The following is a 23,435-nucleotide window of genomic DNA, read 5'->3' as shown; positions in this document are numbered from 1 at the left end:
GCGACATTTGAGAATGTGATCACTGCTCATACTTAAATGACCAGTGATCAGTGTTTGCATTTATTCCAAATTCCAGCAATTCTTTCAGTTGTAAACAAAATTATTAACATTAGAGCATGACAAGACTTCATTTTGCACAGAGGAACTCAACGCTGGATTTCTTTCTCTCTTTTTTTAAAAGCTGAGAGCACGTTAAGAGTTCAAAGCCCCACCCAGCAGGGCCTAAGCGTTCCCTCAATAAAACTGGCAGGCCACCAACCGCCACCTCCCAGGGCACCCTGAAGGATACTGATAAGCCGAGGAGACAGTCACATCGGGGTACGCGGGGTCCAACCCTAAATTAGTTAATCTGGTTTGCGGGTCGGAGGTGCGGAGGTGCCGAGGAGCCGCTCCTTTGCCTATCTCTCCCCAGCCTCTCCTCTCTCGGAGTCCCTGCCCCTCAGCCCCGCCCCTACTTGGCTTCCAATCCCATTCCGCCTGGAGCTCAACCGGCCAATCAGGTGGCGGCCCTGCCGAGGGGGTGGAACGAGGGGGGCGGAACGAGGGGGGCGGAGCTGAGTGGCGGAGTCTGAAGTCGCCTATTTTAGCTGCCGCGCTGGAGACGCGTGAGCCGAGCCCACTTGCAAAGTTCTGCAGCGCCACTCAGACACCATGGCGGACAACCGGGATCCAGCCAGCGACCAGATGAAACACTGGAAGGAGGAGAGGGCCGCGCAGGTACACCCTGCGCTCTCCGAGCCGGCCCTGCGGTCCGCGTAGGGAGCTGGGTGTCCTCGAGTAACGGCCCCTGCCGCCCCAGCGCGGAGGTTCCGGGGAGGGAGGGCTGTACCACCGATCGCGGGGGGCTAGGGGTGTGCGTGCGCTTCCTCTCGGTCTGGTTGGACTGTTACATTCGCGGGCGGGAGGGGAGAGGGTTCTGGGCCCGAGGGCAGCGGTCCTGCAGGGTTTGTGGTAGTCTGCAGGTCGTGGGTGGTTGGCTTACATTTTTGCACCTTTGCCAGCTGGGACAGAGGTCGCAGTTTGAGGCAGCAGTGAAGGCTTATGGGGAAAGAGGCAGAGAGCTGCAGCTGCAAGAAAGGAAGTGACGGGGGAAGTGGGAGCAGGCTCTAGCTTTGCCCTCGCTCAAACAATAACTACCAGCATTCGTATTTGGGGTGGAGGGTGTCTTGGGGGCAGGAAACGTGTTTTATCATCTCCATGTCCCCAGCACTGAACATAAAGCATTGTTTATGTGTTAGTTGCTCAATCGTGTCCGATTCTCTGTAACCCCATGAACTATAGCCCACCAGACTGCTCTCTCCATGGATTGTCCAGGCAAGAATGCTGGAGTGGGTTGCCATTCCCTTCTCCAGGGGATCTTCCCAACTCAGGGGTGGAACCCAGGTCTCTCGTGTTGCAGTCAGATTCTTTACCATCTGAGCCTCCAGGGAAGCACACATACAGCGTTAAACAGCTAAATAAAAAGATTTGTACACCCATGATTTCTTTTGCACTTAAAAACATCGTCTAGCATTTTAGAGCTAGAAGTGACCTTAGTGATTAATTAATACATTTATTTACACCTATACTTTGAGTGCCAGCATGTGCTAGGCACAGCACTGGGGCAAGTGGAACAAATTCCAGTGAGGCCGAAAGCTCAAAGTCAAGTTTGAGAGTCAAGACAGGTAAATAGATGGTTACCTTCCAACGTGGCCAGGGCACTAATACAGGTTATCTGCTGAGTGTAAGGGGAGTGACTGACCCTGTTGGCAGGCTTCTCAAAGCAGGTGACATCTGAACGAGAACTTTACAGCTGAGTAGGAATTCAGCCCAGGAGTGGTTGGCCAGTCATTCCTGGCCTGTACCCCTAGGATGAAGAGCATTAAAGGGCATCTCTGAGCAGGTTGGGTGGGATGGGAGCACTTCTGTTTTGAGTCTTCTTTTGTCAGATTGGCCTAGAGAGTCTTTGGGACTTGGCCAGTTCCCATGGCGGCTGGTTAATGGCAGAGAGAGGACTAGAGTCATGCTTTCCTCATCTTGTCTAGTGCTTTTTCTTCTTTTTAAAATTTATTTTTAACTGGAGGCTAATTGCTTTACAATATTGTGTTGGTTTCTACCATACATCAACATGAATCAGCCATAGGCAAACATATGTCCCTCCCTTCCTGAGCCTCCCTCCCACCTCATGCCACCCGTCTAGGTAGTGACAGAGTACTTGGTTACTGCTCTTCCTTAAAGCCGGGTTAGTGTTCATGAGCTAGTATTAATGCTGAGTGCTCATGGATTGCTTTGTCGTTCCCTGTTTGTGAGAAGGCTGCCAATCTCTTTAGAGGGCCTGGAAAATCTCTTTTCTCATTTTGTTCCTTATTATGTGCTACTAGGGTATTTGGCTTTTCTTGAGTTCTCAGTCAAAATGAACCAGAGAGACTTAGCATCCTATCAGTCAAGGACAAGTGGCTAGTCAGTGGCAGAGTCAAGATTAGAACTCTGCCTCCTGGAGCCAGGACTCTCTGTATACCCCGTGGTTGCTGCATCTTGGTTCACAGGGAAGCTTTCATGAATACTTGGTGAATTGGAACAAATATGGGCAAATGAGTTTCTCATAAAACAAAATTCATTCTTTTGAAAGGACTCCCTTGAGACTAGCTTGCCTTGTCACTGGGAGAATCAGTAACTGTTGTTAAATCATTAAGATCTTGCTGGTGACTCGCCCTACGTGGTCACCCATGTGAGAAGCAGCTGGCCTGCAAAGCACATCTGTAATCTGGCGACGCCTGGTTGAAATACTTCTGTCTCCTCTGCCCATGCCTCTCAGTGCACTGTTCACACTGGCCTGATTGGCGGTCATGGTGGTGTCTTGTTTGTCCTTACTTGAGCTGCTCTGAGTGAAAACAGCTTATTTTTTATGAGGAGACTGCCCGCTTCCCAAAGGAATTTTGCATGTGTCACATACTCTTTGTAATTTTCCAATGCTTTGTTTGGAAAATTTTCAAACATTCAGAAAAGGGAGAAAAATTGTCTAGTGTATGCCTATATACCCACCACATTTTTTAAAATTTCTTTTAACATGTAATTCCATATCTGTCTGTCCCTTCATACATCCCTTGACCTATGTTTTGGAGGGGCACTTCAGAGTATGTTGTAGACATCAATAGACTTGATGCAAATTACCAGAATTCATTGTTTATTTATGTTTTTAAGGCAAAATTTATACACGAAAATATCCCAATATGAAGTGCACCAATCTGTGCTTTTGGATACATATAAACACCTGCAAATCCGGTTCTTTTATCAAGATGTAGAAGATTGTCATCACCCTGGAATGTTCCCTCATGCTGTTTCCCATCTTTCCCTGCTCCTCCTGCAGTCCTGCTCCAGGCAACCACTGATGATTTTGCTTTTTAACTGTTGATTTAGGTACTTTTTGTGTAATGCTGATTTCATTCAGCAAATATGTTTTAAGATTAAAAAAAAATGTTTTAGGATTCATTCCTGTCATTGCATGTATTGCTGAGTAGTAGTAATACTAGTACTACTAGTAGTAGTCTGTTGTCTGATTAGAGCACCGTGCCCTTATCCCGTTGTTGGGCACCTAGACTATTCCCAGTGTGTGGCTATTATGAATTAAGTTTCTATAAAGAGTCTTATACAAGTCTTTTTGTGCACATATGCTTTTATTTCTCTTAAAACATGCCTGTGAAAAGAATTGCCGAGTAAGTAAATAAGGTAAATGAATGTCTTATGAGAAATTCCTAAGCCTTCTTCTGATGTGGTTTACCATTTTACACTTCTATCAACAGTGTTTGAGAGTTACATTGGTCCACATCCTGCCATCCTTTGGGCTTGTCGTTCTTTTAAGTTTAGCCTTTCCGGTGAATAAGAAGTGATATTTGCATTGCCCTGATGACCAGTGATGCATCTTTTCATGTGCATATTTGACCATTGGTATACAGTATTTCTTCCTTGGTGGCTCAGATGCTAAAGAATCTGCCTGCAGTGCAGGAGATCTGGGTTCAATCCCTGGGTCAGGAAGATCCCCTGGAGGAGGAAAGGACAACCCACTTCAGTATTCTTGCCTGGAGAATTCATGGACAGAAGAGTCTAGCAGGCTACAGTCCACAGGATCGGAAAGAGTCAGACATGACTGACTAACACACACATATGTATTTCTTTAATAGATTTTGTTCAGATCTTTTGTCCTTTAAAACATTGGATTGTTTGTTTTACTATCCTTGATTCATAGCCCATGTTTTAAGTACAGTCACGCATGGGCTATGTGCTGTAATAATACATCCCAAAGTGTATAATGGCATAAACATATTAGAAGTTTATTTCTCTCTCACATGATCAGCCAAAATGGATTGAGGTTGAAGGAGGAGGTAGTGAGTCCTCGGCAGCCCACAGTTACGCAAGGCTGCAGGCTGAAGGAGGCTTCTTCTGTGTCAATACATGGTGTCTTAATGTTGCCCTCCACACCACTGTCTAGTCACAGACAATTAAGAACATGGAGGAGAGTATGTGGGAGGTTTAGACGCCAGGCTGGAAGTGGTGTATGTCACTTCTACCTGCTCTCCTTTGTCTAGAACCCTGTCACATGGCTGCACCCACTGTGAGCGAGGCTGGATGACAGTCTCCCTCTGCACCCAGGTCGCCAACCCTTCTACATTGGGTCCAAACATCCTTTCCATGTGGTGACAATCTCTCTAGCCGTTTTCTTCTGATGTGGTGATGGGCAAACAGGCATAATCTCTTTTAAAAGGGTATGTTGGACTTTTAAAATATTCTTTCTGTTAGAAATTTATGACAGTAAAGTGTAGTATTTATTTTTTTCAAATCTTCATTTGCTTGGCAAGTGCTTTTTTAAAAAATAAGTGGGCAGGTCTGCATCAGTACCTTGCCTTCCACCACCCACTTTGTTTGTATTTGTTCTGGACTGTGAGCACTTTAAGTTATGGAACTGCTGCTGGAGGGCAGTCTGCAGTCTCCTCCCTCAAAAACCGATGCTGAATGTCGTGCTGGGCGTCTCCTCCTTTGGAACCCAGGTCAGCCAGCATGAAGACAATTTATGGGGCGTCTCTCCTTGTGGGCATGTTTCGTTGCTGACAAGTGAATTGAGACTTTTGTGAAATTTAATAAGCGAATGACAAATACATTCATAGGTATGACTTCAATCTTCTTAAAAATCTTTATTTTTCTTTCGCTCAAAGTAGGTTTAGGGGAGGGAGGTGATTCTCCAGGTATTTCCAGTCCCTCTGAATGGAACTTGATGGAAACTTTGTTTATTGCTTAGAATGCCATTGGTTCTTCCTGTGGGAAACTTAAGGTAATTAGTAGCCTCTGATCCCTTAAAAACTGGAGAATTTGAGCATTTCGAGCCTTACCTTTTTAAACAGTTCCTTATTACTTGGAAGAGAAGTTGGGTTTTAGACCATCCATTCCTGTCAATGAGTCATAAGACAGAACCTTTGAGGGTTTATGTATTTTTTTAGGGTAAACTTGGTAATAGCTACAGTGACATAACATTGCCAACATTCAGGGGGCTGGAGAAGAGGTGACTGAATAACTTCTTGTGCACATGTGTTTTCATTTCTTGTGGAAACCACCTTTTTTGTTCATTTTCTTTCTAGCACTGTGACTGCTGTAGTTTCTACTGCTAAGAGTAAAGGAATCTTTTACTTAGTGGATCAGTCATCCTTCGTTTTTTGAGCCTTTCTCTCCTCTTACTCCCTACTTTTTTTTTTTAAATTAAAGGCTAGAGCAATTCTTAGTGCTGTCAGACTTATTTAGTAAAGTCATTTTCAAGACAGAGAAAACCTCTTTTTCAGTAGCTCTTCCGTGTATTTTCAAGGCTTTATTCTCAGTAGGATTATTCTAATTGTTTGCTGATTATTGAAAACCAGTAGCAATGTATTTTGACCATGTCTGGAAACATAGACAGCTCGCCAAGAAGAAAAGAAAAAAATGTGAGCAGCCACTGGGACATGTTTCCTCTTGTACAAAATAATACAAAAGAACCTTGCTTGAAAAGTAAACATTTCCCATTAGGGTGAGGGAGGAGGTGTGTTCAATCAGTCTGTGCTTAACGGTCCAACCATGTGACCTTGAAGTCTGACATTTAACTTCCTTGTAAAAGGCAACTTTTTTTTTTTTTTTTCCTGGAATAAAAACTGTCCACTAGAATCTAAAAATAAATGATACAGATGAACTTATTTACAAAACAGTAATAGACTCACAGACATAGAAAGCAAATTTATGGTTAACAAAGGGGAAAGTAGTGGGGGAGGGATAAATAGGGAGTTTGGGATTACATATACACACTACTGTAAATAAAACAGGTAACCAACAAGAACCTACCTTACAGCATAAGGGAACTATACACAGTTTCATGTAATAATGATTAATGGAAAGGAATCTAAAATATCTATCTGGATCACTTTGCTATATACCTGAAACTAACACAACACTGTAAATCAGCTGTTTCAATAAATTTTGTTTTTTAAAAAAAAACAACTGATAGAGCTCATCCAGACCTACTTAAAAAAAAAGTGATTACTGATAAAGTTGGATTAATATCTACAAAAAAGAACAAAAGAACTACCCACTCGTTGTCTTCCCTGGGATCCTTGGAATCATTTTTTAATTTTCTTCAGGCATTTGCTCCCTCTGCCTTCACAGGGTTCACTTTGACACCAATGGCCTTGTTTATGAAAGTCGCTTAGTCTTGTCTGACTCCTTGCGAGTCCATGATCTGTCTATAGAATTCTCCAGGCAAGAATACTGGAGTGGGCTGCCATTCCCTTCTCCAGGGGATCTTCCTAACCCAAGGATCGAACCCAGGTCTCCTGAATTGCAGGTAGATTCTTTACCATCTGAGCTACCAGGGACGGGCAATTCTTTGCTTGCCTGTGAGATCTTATTGTTCCTTGCCCAGTGCATTGTTGTCAGCCCGAGGCCATATTCTTTAGCAGTTAGCACAGTGTTGAGATGCCTATTGTCACTCTCGCTGACACTTTTTAGTATACTTTGTTTAGTACCAACAGGGCCCATTTGGTTCTTAATGAAGAACACATTTTGATTTTTTCTTAAATTTATTGAATTTGATTTTTTTCCATTATATATTATTCCGTTTTTTATTGAATGGCACTTCTAGAGGTGACTGGTATAGAATAACTTAGACAATGAGTAAAGTAGGACAAGAACTCATTCTTGCCTCTTGCACTTAGAATGACCAACAGTTCTTGACTTATACTGAGGCACCTGGTAGCTTAATCATGGTGAAGTCAGCTTACAAGATGAAGTATATCCTGGTGATGAAGTTGCCACTTGGAGCCCAGAAAGCATAGTTTTTAGTCTTTAAGGCAGTCAGAAACGTTTCCCAGTGTTGTTGTGAGTTCACTGATTTTTGTGCTAGAGAACCTCCTCAGTGTGATGTGGTATTGAGGTGAGTCACTCTCTAATGCTTCTGATGTTTTAAGACAAAAAAAAAAAAAAAGCACATCCTATTGAATTCAGAATTTGGGAGTAAATGACCTGCATGGAAGTTAGGATTCTCCATGTTTTCTAGTGACAATAAGTCCTCTCTGGGCAGGAACCTGTGGCTCAGTAAAAAATCTGCCTGTAATGCAGGAGACATGGGTTTGATTCGTGGGTTGGGAAGATCCCCTGGAGAAGGGAATGGCAGCCCACTCCAGTGTTCTTGGAAAATCCCGTGAACAGCCTGCTGGGCTGCCGTTGCAGGGTTGCAAGAGTCAGAGACGACTTAGTGACTAAATCACCAACAGGAAGAAGCCAGCGTTAATCAGCTGGTCAGTTGTATATTTTGAGTACCATACTGAACTTGCCTGTTCTTTGTCTTGACCGAATGTGTTCATGTAGAAGAGTATTTAACACAGAGCCTGCCCAGGGTAACCACTCATGTGTGATGCAGCCCTCTATTTCTGTCCCTTGTTTCAACTTCTCCCTTGTTTCTTTTCTACAACATTGCTTTGATTCTTCATATAAAAACAGAAAAACAAAAAACAACCCACACTTTATATTGTGGAAAATTTCAAACCAGAGCTGGTTTGATGGTATAATGAAGGAAAGATGGTATAATGAAGCTCCAAGCTTTTGTCTGTCAGCTTCAATAATGAATTTTTGTCCCACCGACTCTCCCCGCTAACGAGCTCCCCTACAGAACAGCAGTTCATGTGAGTTGCCACGACTTGCTGGGGGAGTTAGACGTGTCTTGTGTGGCTCCACTGGGAGAGAACTCTTGAAAACTTCTGCTGGTTTCCTCTGACTTAAGGAGCCTTTTCTCCTTGCTTATTTTGTTTCGTATCTAAATGCCGTAATGAATTATGGCCTGAGGATAGCGAGATGCTAAGTTCTGTGAGTTCTAGAGGATCACCACCCAGGGGAGGTCTTGAGGATCCCTGACATTGTCTATCTCTCTCTCTTTTTTTTAACACTTTGTTCAAATCTAGATGCAAATAAGGTTCACACACGGCATTGATTGATATGTCTCTTAAGTCCATCTGTCTCTTCCTTAGGGTGGTTTTAAATGAAGTTTACAGTGATTTAGTGAATCAGTGAGGGGTCAAGCTTTACAATCAAACAGGGTTTAACTTGAGGCTTGACCGCTGGGCAGGTTACCTCACCTCCCTCCCCTTTGGTTTCCCATATTGAAAATGGGATAATAATTCTCCGTACCTTGCAGTATTGCTGTGAGAATTAATTTATATGAAACATGTGTGTAAACTAACACATGTCCATTACCCAGCCTGTAGGGTATGTGCAGGAGATGTGAGCTGTGCTGTTCTGAGAGGCGCTGTAGTGTGTGCTGTAGATTTGGGTGTTTGAGTCTGCTTGGGTTCAAACTCTGCTTCTGCCCCATTTTAGGTGGGTAACTTTGAGCCGGTTGTATAACTTCTCCATGCCTCAGTTTCCTCTGCTGTATAGTGGAGATTATCACAGTCCTTACCTTGGAGAGGTGGACTAAATGTGATAACCTGAGTAGAATGTAGAACAGTGCCCGCAGAGCAAGCTGATGTTTGTTGTTCTGAAGCTTGAGTGTGTCTAATAAGGCCTTTCACACCTAAACAGAGAGAGGCAAGGAAAGAATCAGTGGGATGACAGGAGATGCAGGCGTCATCTTCATTATAAGCTGAGGCTTAACTGGAGAATATGGCTTAGGAGTTTTGGCAAAGAGGGCCTGCTGAGACTGCTCCCCTGATTTGAATTTATTTACACCCTGTGTTTAGGCAACTCTGGAGACTACCAGAGGGGTAGATGATGCATGTGGCCACTGGCTTCCAAAGGGGAGAGCGTGGGGCCCTGGGTAGGCCTGAGTCCCTTTCCCAAACTGCCCCACAAGGGGAAGTCTCCCTGCTTCTGTGCATCAGGGCAGGGGGCCTGGAACACCACCCCACTGTCACCCCAACTCCCCCCACCAGGAAACTCGAGGACCAAGGCAGTCTTTGGTTTTTTGAACGGGGTGCTTTGTAGGCAGTGATTTGCTAGAAAATGCTAGGTATATTCTGTACTGATCTCTGAGAATATAAAGCTGACATTATGACTCTATTGGGATTGAAAGCTGGGGACAGTTTGTATGACCCCTCTTGTTCATTTTATTTTTCTTCTTTTTCATTTAAAAAAAAAGAAGGCTACGATAGCGAGTTCTTGGAAATTCTGTGAGCGGAGGGCGCTTACCAGGGGGAACTTTGTTGACAAAATATTTCACCAGAGAAAGCCATCTTGACCCCTCCCAGGAAAATTTCTTCATCCTGTCTTAGTTTGAGCCAAAAAATACAAACAGCAAAGCCAAAGTGGAATTTCACTTTAATCTTGAGCCTCTCTCTCTAATCATGGTGCTGGCCTTTAAACCAGGCCAAAGTATTTCTTGCCGATTGCTGCAGCAGTTTTTATGACAAGGTTCTTTAATGGTTTCTCATCAGAATTTGAAGTTACAGGACTTCCCTGGTGGTCCAGTGGTTAGGAATCCACCTGCCAAGACAGAGGACGTGGCTTCCATCCCTCATCCAGGAAGATTCTACGTGCAACGAGGCAGATAAGCCTTTATGTCACCACTCCTGAAGTCTGAATGCCTAGAGACCTTTCTCTACCTAGAGAAGCCTACGTACCACAACTAGAGAGTAGCCCCCACTTGCCACAGCTAGAGAAAGGCCCTGCACAGCAGTGAAAACCCAGCATCACCTAAAATAAAAATAAATAAAAAATTAATAAGAAAAGAATTTGAAGCTATAAGTTCAGATATTTCCCTTTTGTCTTTTGGAGGGAAGGTGCAGGGAGACGTGTAGGCCCTTGTTACCTCCTCCTCCTTTTTAGAAATAATCTTTCTTGGCCATTTCACAGCGGTCCATAGTTTTATTCATTCCCTTGTTGAATCCTCAGCCTTGGTTGTGCACTTGTGGCAGGGCTCTAGATGCAGAAAGAGTATACAGTCTCGAGAGAAAAAACCATAAAGCACTAAGGCGATGAGATTATCGGTTCTGTGGGGCTGAGGGAGGATGCCCTCGGCCCAGCTTGTGGGGTGCCATGGGCGGGGCAGGAAGAGTGGTCCAGGAGAAGCATGTACAATTGTCATGAAGAATTGGCAGCCAGAAAGATGTTAAACACATCAACAGGTACTGATGCTGCTTTCCCAGAGCGGGAGCTCTTAGAATTATCTAGCAACAGAAGAGCTCTTCTGTCCTTAAAAAAAGTCTAGTTCTAAAGTGATCTTGCACTGAGTTAAACAAAATAGGCCCTTCCCTGGCAATCCAGTGGTTAAGACGCCTCGCTTCTGATGCAGGGGGCACAGGTTCAGTCCCTGTTGGGGAACTGAGATGCCACATGTCACGGGGAGTGGCCAAACAATTAAAAAAAAACACCCTATAACGAGCAAGTTGGCAGACACATCTTTGCCCTTCCATACTTTTCACGTGTGCTGCCACACAGAAATCTGCGTAAAGTTAAATAATCTGAGCATGTGGCATCGACCACTAAACAGGTCATGACATTCATCTCACGGGTTGTTGGGAGGCTTGAATGAAGATAGCTAGAAAAAAAAGCCTTGCATGTGGCAAGTGCTCGAGAAGTGGTAGTTACAAAGGGAAATGAGAAACTAGGTACAGTTCCATCAGCTGTACTGACTCTGTGTGTTTGTCCTTTCTGCTTAGCTTTGGACCACTGGTAACCACCCTCCATCATATCCCTAGAGGAAGCCCAGAACTTGCGTCACTGGATGTTGTTTCTTTTGTTTGATGCTTGTGAAAAACAGGGGCACAGGCTATAGGGTGTGGTTATATTATGGTTTTACTGGCACTCACTGTCCTCAGGAGCCCTCTGTCTACCCTCTTCCGAGTGGGCAGACCTCTACCCTTGTGTGTGCAGGTCACAGGGAGACATCCTGCCAGGCTTTGTGGTCTGTGGGGACCGGGAGGACAGGGACCATGGCTGGTGAATGAGTGACTTGAAATGAGCCACCTGAGGGGCCCTTGTGCTAAATCCACTCCCCTACTGCTCCGCCCCTACCATCCAGCCTGCAGAGGGGTCCGCCTTGGGACTGTTGAACTTCTGATGGGACCCTGTGCGCTGTGGCTGCTTTTTATGTCCTTGACCGACAGACAAGCTCCCACTTCTTTTTCCCTCCTGTCCTGTCTTTCCCGGCCTCTGGCTGAAGTCCGCCGACCCGTTGCTCTCATCACCACTGCCGGACGGTTGCTGCCTCTGCCATTGGTAGGCTTTTCATTTTTCGTCTCTTTTTCCTTTACGACTCCCCTCCCCTGTCATCACCTCTGCCTTTCTCAGCACGTGTGGGGAGTGGCTTCATCTGACCGTACTCGTCTAAACAGGTACTATCTTCCAGGTCTTGCTGTTCTGGGACATTTTTGTCATTGCTTGTAGCCCAGGAGGGCTGGTTTTCACTGCTTTCTACTTCAAGTTCAGTTCAGTTCAATCGTCAGTCATGTTCGACTCTTTGCAGCCCCACGGACTGCAGCATGCCAGGCTTCCCTGTCCATCACCAACTCCAGGAGCTTGTTCAAACTCATCTCCATCGGGTTGGTGATGCCATCCAACCGTCTCACCCTCTGTCCTCCCCTTTTCCTCCTGCCTTCAATCTTTCGTAGCATCAGGTTCAAAATTATTCTAAATGTTTGAGGATGCTGGAAGTTTGATTTAAACAAAAATCAAAACAAATTATATCTATTCTGGGGTTAATTGCAGTGCTCACTGCATGGAACTGGCTTTTTTTCAGAAACGACTTTTAAAATTTTGCTTTTGATGGTCCATTTCTCAGCTTCACTTTATTTAGTAAAGCTTCATTGCGTTAACTCTCTGTTAATTCTCACCATCTCAGTGAATATACTGTGTCCTTCTTTTCATCTAGTGAACACTCTGTCTTTGTTTAAATTCAGTATCTCTTTTTTGATTGCCCTAAACTGCCTGAAGTCAGGGGACTTTTCCTCCCTGATCTTTGACCATGGCCTCCATTCTATCTTGCTGACTGTTTGAAGCTTTTCCTGCCACACTTGTTTTAAAGACAAATTGCATATCCATTGGCTTGGAAAGGTGTTAAAAGAGAGGAGAGTTGATCTATTAGACCAGGGAATTAGAAGAGATGCTGAATGTTAGTGAATGAAACCCAGGTTTCATTTCTCGGGGGGCTGGATGTCATGGAGGAGATTCCTACATTGGGTGGGCAGGAGGCCCAGTGATGGCAGCGTTCCAGCATTGCCACCCTCAGATTCCATGATTCATTGTCACAAGGCGAGGCCATCTCGTTCTTTAGTCCTTCAACTCGCTCATCCCCTCATCCCGCTGGCTCTGCATGTGCCTCCTCTGGGTATAGTTTTTATTCTTGACTTATCACCCTGACCTGGTCCTGAGGAGGAGTCTTGGGATGTGGTCTCGTTAGTTTCTCAGCAGCAGCGCCTTCCTATTAGGGATGCAAAGATGGAAATGACCCTCTGACCTGTTCACCGTTCCTTTCACCGAGCTTGATGTCCTTCCTCTCACATACTCTTCTCCTTTCCTCCTTTATGGGAAGTCCTCCTGCCGCCCGACACCAGCCCACCTCCTCTGCCTTTTCTCTCTCTTTTTCTTTTTTTTTTTTTCTGTAGATGAAAAATTGACTAACTTGCTAGTAGCCAGGGGAGGGTTGGGGAAGATCATGGGAGAGGCAGTTGGCTGCTGTCAAAAGCAGCATGTGACCATGGAGCAAGATGAAGCTGCCCGGGATCATGTGAGGCTTAAAAACACTGCTCCCATCCTAGAGAAGGGACAGCTGAAGGGCTCCTGATGTAGCAGAAATGGGAAAATTGGGTGGATCTAATTTTTGATTACAGTAAAACAACCTATCTCATCTCATAGACATTTGGCATCTTTAGAAAATTAATACTGTAATCCATCTTACCAGTAACTTTATTTTCGGTGATGACAAAAGGCGCTAACTGTTTTTGGAATTGAGAAGAGATGCTGCGAATGGCTGGTACAGACTGCTTGAGAGAAATGAGCGCACTGTACACGTGTCCGGTGGTCAGGAAGCATTTGGAAAATCTGTGTAAGGCAGCTGGATCCATAGCTTCCCCGGGGACCATCTCTCATTATGAGTTTGGACATTCAATGTTAAATGCATGTGACATATAATCCCTTTTAGGGGGACCTCTGCCTGGGGTTTCCTGTGTGGAGCCTGGTGGCTATACCTAGAACAGAGGGGGAGCAAGTTGGTAAGTAATCTAGACATCGTCCTGCTCCTGAGAGCAGATTTCTTAGCATTTCTTAGGATGTCTGCGACCCAGTTACAAATTTCTGGCAACGGCATAGTTTGTAAGATTTCAGTACTTTTCACACAGGAAATTTAAAAAGAGTTTAAATTTAAACTCTTAAAGTTAAAGATGCAAAATGATATGCCCTGTGATGGTGGAAATGGAGGGTGTGATGGTGTTGACTCTCTTGCACTCTTTTCCTCTCCTGTTCACTTAGAAACCTGATGTCCTGACCACTGGAGCCGGTAATCCAGTAGGAGACAAACTCAATATCCTTACGGTAGGACCCCGAGGGCCCCTTCTTGTTCAGGATGTGGTTTTCACTGACGAAATGGCTCACTTTGACCGGGAGAGAATTCCTGAGAGAGTTGTGCACGCCAAAGGAGCAGGTGAGACCTGTGTTCATTTGCTGTGAAAGGACTGTTTCACAACACCTGGGTTAAAAATTACTTCTCAAACGGTCAGAGTTCCTTTAAGAGAAGTGCCAACTTTCCGTTCCTTGGAGAAAGGCAAAAATGTCCATCAATAGAGGAGTCAGTAATTAAATGATGGTTATTTCCCTGGATTGTGCCTTCCGTGTAAAATACTTAATTTTGCTGAAAACAAAAGTAATCTTCCTTTTAGTCCATTATGCAGTTTAGTAAAGAGTGAAAAATATGGAAATACAGACATAGACATACTGTAATTATAACTGGATTAAGATGGTGCACCTAGCTGGATAAATACTGGAATTAACTGCAAAGTCAATGACAGTCGTGTGAATGTGCTGGGTTTGTAGTGGTTTTTCCATTTTGTCCAAAACTTCTGTAAAACTTTTATCTTGCTTTTATTACAGAAACAAAAGATGTAGATGGTATTTAAAAGAAAGCTAAAAACTCAAAAGGAGGGACTTCCCTGGCAGTCCAGTAGTTAGGACTCCAAGCTTCCAATGCAGGAGGTCTGGGTTCCATCCCTGGTTGGGGAGCCAAGATCTCACATGCCACATGGCATAGCCAGTAAATAAATAAATTACTTAAATATTGTGCATCTTTGAAAAAACAAAAAACAACTCAATAGGAAAAACAAAGTTTGATAGAAAGGAAGAAGTTTTGTTGGACTCCCCTTTAGGACTTCTCAATTTCTTTATTTCCTCTTCTACCTTCTCCAGCTTTTTTTGTGGGGCTGTTCCGTCATGTCTTTGATAGACTGTTCGGTTTGTTGTTTGGCTGTGTGGCGAGCTTCCTAAGTGCGTAGCCTTTCCGTGTGTTTTCTCCTCCTCTCTTCTCTGTTCTTTCTCTCCTAGGTCCTACTTGTACCTGAAGGGCCTCTCAGACCCTGTGTTCTTCTGGCAACCCTGACTAGTTCCTTCTGACTCCACTCCACTCCTCTTGGGCTCCGGCTGTGTAGCTCTCAGCTTAGCCCTGAGTGATGTAGGGCTTTGCATTTTGCTCTCATCATTTTATGTTTGGTGATCTCCCCTTCTCCCATCATTGGAAGCTCCCAGAAGGCCAGTGCTAAATCAACGGCTTCTCTTATCACCCAGATACCTATTGAGGGCTTGGCAACCTGAGTGATAGTCTTGTGATGCTGATTTCTGTGGCTTTCTCCTTAGGGGCTTTTGGCTACTTTGAGGTCACACATGACATTACCAGATACTCTAAGGCGAAGGTGTTTGAGCATGTGGGAAAGAGAACGCCCATTGCAGTTCGCTTCTCCACTGTTGGTAAGTTGGTCTGTTTGCATTACTGGTGGTGCTTGACTCAACCCTGTATTTTATCTGAGGCATTTATAGCTTAGTTTCCAGAAAAAACTTACTAGACAAAGGAAACAGGCACTTCTCCAAAGTATAGCAACATTTTAGAGTAGAAAAAATATTTTAAGACATGTAGAAAGCTACTTATAATTCTGTTTGTTGAGAGGTCTTAGGAAATCATACTTATGCAGAGCTGACGCCTGCAACTCTGTGACATTTGGAAAGAGTTTTTCCTATGAGTGGTTGCCTCAAACGGAACATGAAGTGGTAGTCTTACTCAATAGCCATGAGAACAACTGCCCTTTATTGAGGGTTAACTCTGTGCCATCCATGGTTAGTGTTGTACTGATACTGCTTATAATCTCTAGATGTATTAATGCTTTGCATGGTGGGGTTATTTCTGTTTCTGAGAGAGTGATTTTTCTCATGTTACAGAGCTAGTCAGAGTGAGAGCTATCAAATTGCATCTCAGCATACCACAATGCCTGATTAATTCTGCCTCTGCATGAGTCTGTGTTTGTGCATTTTTATAATACTGTGAAATGCAAAAGGAAATGAAATTAAGGATAAAAATTTTTGTCTTGACTCATTTTCTTATTATTAACCTCATAATTTTGACAACTCGCTTATTCTCTTTGTTCACTGCCTTAATCTTCATAATTATTCTCTTCCCTTATTTTACTTCAATTTTTAATTACCTGTTTGAACAAAGCTATCTTCCCTTATTTTAATTTAAATTTTAATTACCTGTTTGAATAAAGTTATCTTATTACATTAAATGGATAATCTCTTCAGCTGTTATTGTATATACTTTCTTATTTCTCTCAGCTAATTTCTTTGTTTACTTTTTCAGTCTAAATTAGCTGGTGGGTGGTAGAAATAATAACCCAGGCACTTAAATACCTAATGTACTTCTAGAAGTTGGGAAGGATAGATCCCAGTGTTTTTGTGACTTGAGGCTTCCTGGATGCAGAGTACTGTAGTGGAGGCTTGATTTTCCCCGTTTGAATCTTCTAGCTGGAGAATCGGGCTCAGCTGACACAGTGCGTGACCCTCGTGGCTTTGCAGTGAAATTTTACACAGAAGATGGTAATTGGGATCTCGTTGGAAATAACACCCCTATTTTCTTCATCAGAGATGCCCTATTGGTAGGTGATGAATTATTTCACACGCTGCAGATATTTGTTGACTTAAATTGATTTCAAATACTGTATATAGATTGGCATTTGAGGGAAAGCAGAAAGAAGGAAACATGGATTGGGATTGGCTGGATTGCCTTTTACATTTTTTTCTGTTTTTAGTATCTTTTTTTATAAGGTCAGATTACAATAATTATCATTAGTCTTAGTTGGGCATTTTGGGGTTCACTGATTGATGGAAATGATCCAGTTTTCCTTACAGCACTTGGAAAATGAATAAAAAGAGACAGTCTGCTCAAAAACATGTAGAGTAAATTTCATTTTAGGGTTTTGCAGCTTAAAATTTTAAAATTGTATTGTTCAAAATGATAATCTGTAAACCTAACAATAGGCAATGTATGACACCATAATTCCTGTAAACTTAATTTTTGGATTTTTTTCCTCTCTTTTTCCATTTAGTTTCCATCCTTTATCCACAGTCAGAAGAGAAACCCTCAAACACACCTGAAGGATCCAGACATGGTCTGGGACTTCTGGAGCCTGCGTCCTGAGTCTCTGCATCAGGTGGGAAGGCCTCTTTTTTTCACTGTGTCGCCGGATAAGGAACTGTTAATTATGCCTCATATAGTTTTCTCCAGTTTTGAATATTTTATTAGAATTGATTTTTGACTTTCTTTTGGGGAGCCTTCCTCAGATTTCTTGGTCCTTGAAGAGTTTTATAATGACGATTTCATCTTTCCCCATTCATGGACCTTACATGATACTAGAACCATTATCAATTGATATTTAACAGTATTAAGGATTAAAGTTTCTTGTAGGAAGTCAAGCTCTTTGTATTAGGGAAATGAGGGGAAAGTAGTACCCAACAAATTTTCTGTTAAATTAGAATGTGAGCAAGTCAGGTTAGTTTTCAGATTTGTTTTAGCTTTTCTGTATAGAGTTTTGAGTCAGGACATTAGTGACTTATGTTTAATCTTTCTGCTTTAAAATCTGTTTGATATTTTTTTCAAATGGCAACCCTACCTATGAGCTGATATGTTCCATGTCATTAAGAGATCTTTCTGGAAGCTTAGGACTGTCTTAAAATTATGTTTTGATTTAAACTGAATAATTTGACCCTTGATTTTTCTGTTCCTTAGGTTTCCTTCCTGTTCAGTGATCGAGGGATTCCAGATGGACACAGGCACATGAATGGATATGGATCGCATACTTTCAAGCTGGTTAATGCAAATGGAGAGGCAGTTTATTGCAAATTCCATTATAAGGTACAGGTCACCTTTGGCGAAGGGGGTGGAAGGCTCCTACCACCCACGTCTCCTTACTTCTCCTGAGGATTGGGCAAGGATCAAGGCCTGGCCTTCTCCACCTCCCCCTTACCTCCACCCCCAAGAATGACAAGTATCGATCTGGTTGATTAGGACTGTGATTATCTTATTGGCCACTGCCTGAGTAAATACTCAGGCTGCCTAGTTAGAACAAAGTAGTCTCTCTGTGGCCTCTTCATGTGGCTGAGGGTCAGAGCAGACAGAGGCTATCAGTAGTCAGGCTTTTTCTTTCTGGACCCTGGGAGCTCTGCCATAAATGTTTGGGCAAGTGGCTCTAGTTTAACATTTCTGGTGCTGGCAGGTGCATACTGATATATATATTTTTTCCCCTGGAGAAGGAAGATCTAAGGTTTTAAATCAAAGATAAAGAGATAATAGAGGCCTCCAAGCTAGGTAAAAGGAAATTCCTCCCTGGTTTGGCCTAGAGTTCTTTGTTGGAGTTTAGAGTCAGGTGTTAGCAAATAGTCAAGTGTTACGTTTTTGCTTTACCTTTCCTAACCCTGAGTACATTGTTCTGAGTACAGATACTTTTGGGGTCCAGGAGGGCTTTAAGACAGAATTGGGACATTCTTGTTTGTAATAGCAATCTCTTTCTAATTTTCAACATCTGATGCTGTCTTTCCAAAAATATTTCTCCTCACTTTTAAATTCATCCATCTATTTTTTTTAAAGGATTTATTGTGAACACCACACATAAAAAAATCAGTTACAAATTTCAGGGAACAAAAATTGTTTTTTTCTTTCATAAATGAGATTTTTATTGGTTGTTTTGAGGATTAGTACACAGACATTTCAATTTGTACACAATTGTAACATATGTACCAAAAATCTAAAAAAATCATGTAGTTGTGATTCTTTTCTAAATGTTTCAGTGATTTTCTGGCTTAAAATTTGGAGGCAAATTTTCCTTAGCAGGATATCAAATACCAATATCTTCAAATGTTAATATGCTGTTATATCATAAGTCCCACTAATTCACAATTTAATATCATATGCTACATACTTGAATTTTCAGTCATTCATGTTAACAAAGTTACTGGGAAAACTGGATTTCCACAACCAAAGATGTTATAGGGTGCATAAGATTCTGACAAGGAGAGCCAAGATCAAGGAGTGGTTTGCTTTATTTAGGGAACAGTTCTACCAGAAACAACATAGGAGAGGTGATTTAAAGTGTTCAAGACATTAAGTGCGCAACTAACTCCAAAGTGCTATATAGTATGCTTTGCATTATAGGATAGAAAAGCTATCCCCATTTATGGAGTTGTTAAGCTGACACCCAAGACAATCAAAGCCTCCCATATTCAATACCTCACTATTTTCTGGTCATACTAAAAAATAACCAACCAGCAAATGATCTTATTATTATTATTATTTTTTTTTAAAAAGCATTTACACTTAAAAAAATTGGATGAGGTGGGATACTTTCCTTCTTTTTTTTTTTTTTAATATCTATTTACTTCTTTGGCAGTGCTGGGTCTTTGTTGTGGCGCATGGGCCCACTAGTTGTGGCAGATGGACTTAGTTGCCCCACAGCATGTGGGATCTTAGTTCCCCGATCAAGGATTGAACCCACGTCCCCTGCATTGTGAGGTGAATTCTTAAATACTGGACCACCAGGGAAGTCCTAAGATTCCCTCCTTCTTAAAACTATTTCTAAAGCTACTAAAAAACTTGCATTTACCAAATAGTTGATTAAAAAAACCCCTCTGGATTGTACGAGAAGGGAGACAGGGACCGCTGATAGGACTGGATGTGTGATATTAATCAGACTTGGCTTCTCTCTCTCCTGCTGCATCAGAGGCTGGGCTCTCCTCGTTCTTTAGTGTCTCCGTTTTCTGCAGGTAAATCATCATCTAGTTTCTTGGTTAGCCACTTTGTCCTGTTTTTCCTTTGCTCCTCTCTGTTAGCCTTTTGTTGGCACGTTTTTGTCTGAAGATTCATCCTTTTCTGCTGCCTTTTGGGGCTCCATTTCCACTTTTGCAGGAGCAGGTTTAGCTGATAGCCTTGCAGATCTCCTCTTGGGTTCCTCCTTCTCCCCACCACTCCCCAACTTCTGAGCTGACCTTCCTCATGGCAGCAGTGGGAGCTGGGGAGGTGTGCTGCGCCCCCCGGCTGCTGCTGTTCCTCCAGCCCAAAATTTCTGTTTTTTTTTTTTTTTTTTCATTTGCTTTCATACAATCAGATCATAATCAGTTACTTTGGGGGAAGTTTTTGAGAATCTTTTAATTGAGGTATTTCACGGGTTCTCTTAGTATGACTTTGGTGTTGGTTAGAATAAGTAATATTGCCGGAGAACTCTAGAAGGTTATTTTAAAAACCTCTGGTTGCTTAAGAACTTGTTTCCAAATACTGCTGCTAAAATAAGCAGAGACAGAAGTGGACTCATGACATACATAGGCTCCCACTTAATGATATCCCAAGGACCTATTTTCTTCTGTCCTATTTAACCATTAACTGAACAGCTTAAGTGGGTGTATCGAACAGGAAAACTGTCATCCCTGTTTATGTTTATGACTTGGATCTATAATCTTTGGCAAGGAACAGTTACAGGAAACGGTTAACCCATTGACTTGTAATTGCCAAAAGAAGAAGCATAGTGTCACTTAGAGCAAGACTAATGATTATATCTGGGACAACTAGTGTGGTCGTGGCTTTGCAGTTAGAACAATCTGAACTCCCATCTTCCTTCTTCTAGATAATTGTCTCTTGGCACATTATTAAAGGTTCTTTGAGCTCCAGTTTAGTCATGGTGAAATTGGTTAATAGTGCCAACTATCAGTAGCCCTGGAAAGATTGGGTTGCTTATGGATCTGTTCAGCCAAGGGCTCTGAGGTAGCATGGGATCTAGTAGATTCATCAGTTTGAATTACTCTGACCTAAGGTCATGCTTTTCTAAACCCAGGGGATTCAGTTAAAATCAGAAAGATATTGCAATAATATTGTACAATTTAGTGTATTAGCTGGGTGATCTGCAGATGGTGACTTCCATTTTCTAATTCTGAAGATATAACAGGCTGAAAAAAATCTTGCCACTGGCTAGAGAGAGCTGGGATTTCTTTCTTTTTTTTTTTAAATTTTTTTTATTAGTTGGAGGCTAAATTACTTCACAATATTTCAGTGGGTTTTGTCATACATTGACATGAATCAGCCATAGAATTACACGTATTCCCCATCCCGATCCCCCCTCCCACCTCCCTCTCCACCCGACTCCTCTGGGTCCTCCCAGTGCACCAGGCCCGAGCACTTGTCTCATGCATCCCACCTGGGCTGGTGATCTGTTTCATCACAGGAGAGCTGGGATTTCTGTGGTAGACATTGGCCAGCCTTCTAGAGGTGACTTTTGCAAAGGAAATATTTACGTGGCATCTGACTTGTTGGAGATCTTTCAGAATAAGTTAGCGGTGGGAACTCTATTGAAGAGCAGGATGGGATGATAATAGGAGCTCTGGTGAAAGTGACTTAATGTCTTTGGGTCTTAATGGCTTGTTTGAAAGTCAGAATATTAATACTATTGGGTTAACCAAAAAGTTCAGTTGGATTCATCTTATGGAAAGACTTGAATGAACTTTATGGCCAACCCAGTACTTTTGGTTGCTCATAGTTGGTGAACTGCTTGAGTGGCTATACTGAATTTCTTTTCAGCTCTATAAACTGTGATTCTATGATTTCTTTAAAAAAAGTTAAAAAAGGAAGAGAGTTGGGGTAGAGGGATACTAGCTGAGCACAATCTCAGTAGTTGATTTGAGATATTATAAGACAGGGAATTTAAAAAATTACTTCATGCAAAAAAAGGAGGAAACTCCTTTAATTTTATTAACCATTTGCTTACTTTTAAAATATATTTTGATTTTTTTTCTCTGATCTGAAATAGCATGAGTATAAACATTCAAATAGTAGCCACTCTGGAAAACAGTTTTGAAATTCCTCGAGAAATTAAACATAGAATTATATGACCCAACAACTCCATTTATGATATGTACTCAGAGAAATCCACTGACTTGAACACTTTAAAATGGTTAAAATGATAAATTACATGTTATGTATACTTTATAGCAAAAATTGTTTTGGCTTGTCTGAAGACAGTAATGTAGCATTTTCTATATGAGCGAAACATTGAAAGTGAACTATATGTCAACAATTTAAAAAATTAAAAAAAAATTCAAATAATGTGGAATACATAAAGGGAAAGAAAGACTAATTTTAAATATAAAATGTGTAGACAGATTCCCTGGACGTTGAAAAGAATCAGGAAAAGCAAATAGAATTTCTTACTGATAAATTCATACTTGTGTCAGATTTGAAGAGGGGAGTTACTGTTACAAGGAAAATCCAGTCTTTGGATAGTGTCACTCATAATCCCTCAGTGAATTACTGATTGAAGTTTGATAACTTTGCCAGTAAGTTTCAGTTTGAGCTTCTTTGTTTTCTCCTGCAGACTGACCAGGGCATCAAAAACCTTTCTGTTGAAGATGCAGCAAGACTTGCCCACGAAGATCCTGACTATGGCCTCCGCGATCTTTTCAATGCCATTGCCACAGGCAACTACCCATCCTGGACTTTATACATCCAGGTCATGACATTTAGGGAGGCAGAAAATTTTCCATTTAATCCATTTGATCTTACCAAGGTGAGTCAGTTAACAACTAAATTGTTTTCTTTTTAAAGTGTCTTCACACCTAATTTAAAAAATTTGTAGTCAAGCATTTATAAATTGTGTACAAAACAGTTGGTGTCACCTAAGAGTTTCCTAGCCTGTGAATGAGGGCTCACCAGCATCTCCCTTCCAGTTCCTGTTTGATAACTTTATTGAGTTCATCTGGGTGGCCTGATATATTGTTATTATCAGGGAACAAATTTTGATGAGATGATGTACTTTTGCCCAGGGAAAATGTCAATATTTACTCCTGTTTACTGTTGCAAAAGATTCAACCAATGCACTTACCTTAAGTTCTTACCATTTTATTAGATTCACAATGTTATTTTCACTTATTATCATTGGCTTCATTGTATTTGAAAGCTGATATTTTTATGAGTACTTTAATTTCCTTCTGTTGGTTGTCTGGTAATTGTGAATATGACATTATTTTTAGGTTTGGCCTCATGGCGACTACCCTCTTATCCCAGTTGGTAAACTGGTCTTAAACCGGAACCCAGTTAATTACTTTGCTGAGGTTGAACAGTTGGCTTTTGACCCAAGCAACATGCCACCCGGCATCGAGCCCAGCCCTGACAAAATGCTTCAGGTAAACCTAGTTGATCGAGAGGTTCTGAGGCAGGAGTGTGTGTACATGCCTGTGTGCCCTTGCACGGGTGCGTGTGAACACACACACACACAGAGTGTAATTTGGCCTGATCTTTATATGAAGAATTAACTAGGAGATCACTTAAACCTTGGTCTGGGTCTTTAGTTCCTCTGGGACTGAATGAAACATCCTTAAATGAGTGTTAACAGGATAAAACAAATATCATAGTGAGTCCCTCAATATGGTAGGTTTGATAATTAGGCTCT

The 23,435-nt window shown here is 42.1% G+C and overlaps 1 protein-coding gene across 1 annotated transcript in view; it reads left to right on the top strand.

Annotated features, from left to right (window-relative positions):
• Positions 1-558: 558 nt before the first annotated feature.
• CAT (catalase) overlaps positions 559-23,435 on the top strand; it is a 36,500-nt gene continuing 13,623 nt past the window's right edge. The window contains exons 1-8 of the mRNA XM_065943904.1: positions 559-717; positions 13,945-14,116; positions 15,319-15,429; positions 16,477-16,607; positions 17,058-17,162; positions 17,738-17,863; positions 22,362-22,553; positions 23,017-23,169. Of these exons, the coding sequence (XP_065799976.1) occupies positions 652-717; positions 13,945-14,116; positions 15,319-15,429; positions 16,477-16,607; positions 17,058-17,162; positions 17,738-17,863; positions 22,362-22,553; positions 23,017-23,169 (1,056 nt within the window). The 5' untranslated portion in view covers positions 559-651. The remainder of the gene's footprint in view (positions 718-13,944; positions 14,117-15,318; positions 15,430-16,476; positions 16,608-17,057; positions 17,163-17,737; positions 17,864-22,361; positions 22,554-23,016; positions 23,170-23,435) is intronic.

The sequence above is a fragment of the Muntiacus reevesi genome, chromosome 9 (assembly GCF_963930625.1).
Source record: "Muntiacus reevesi chromosome 9, mMunRee1.1, whole genome shotgun sequence".
Lineage (NCBI taxonomy): Eukaryota > Metazoa > Chordata > Mammalia > Artiodactyla > Cervidae > Muntiacus > Muntiacus reevesi.
This window is presented reverse-complemented; position numbering and strand designations above follow the sequence as displayed.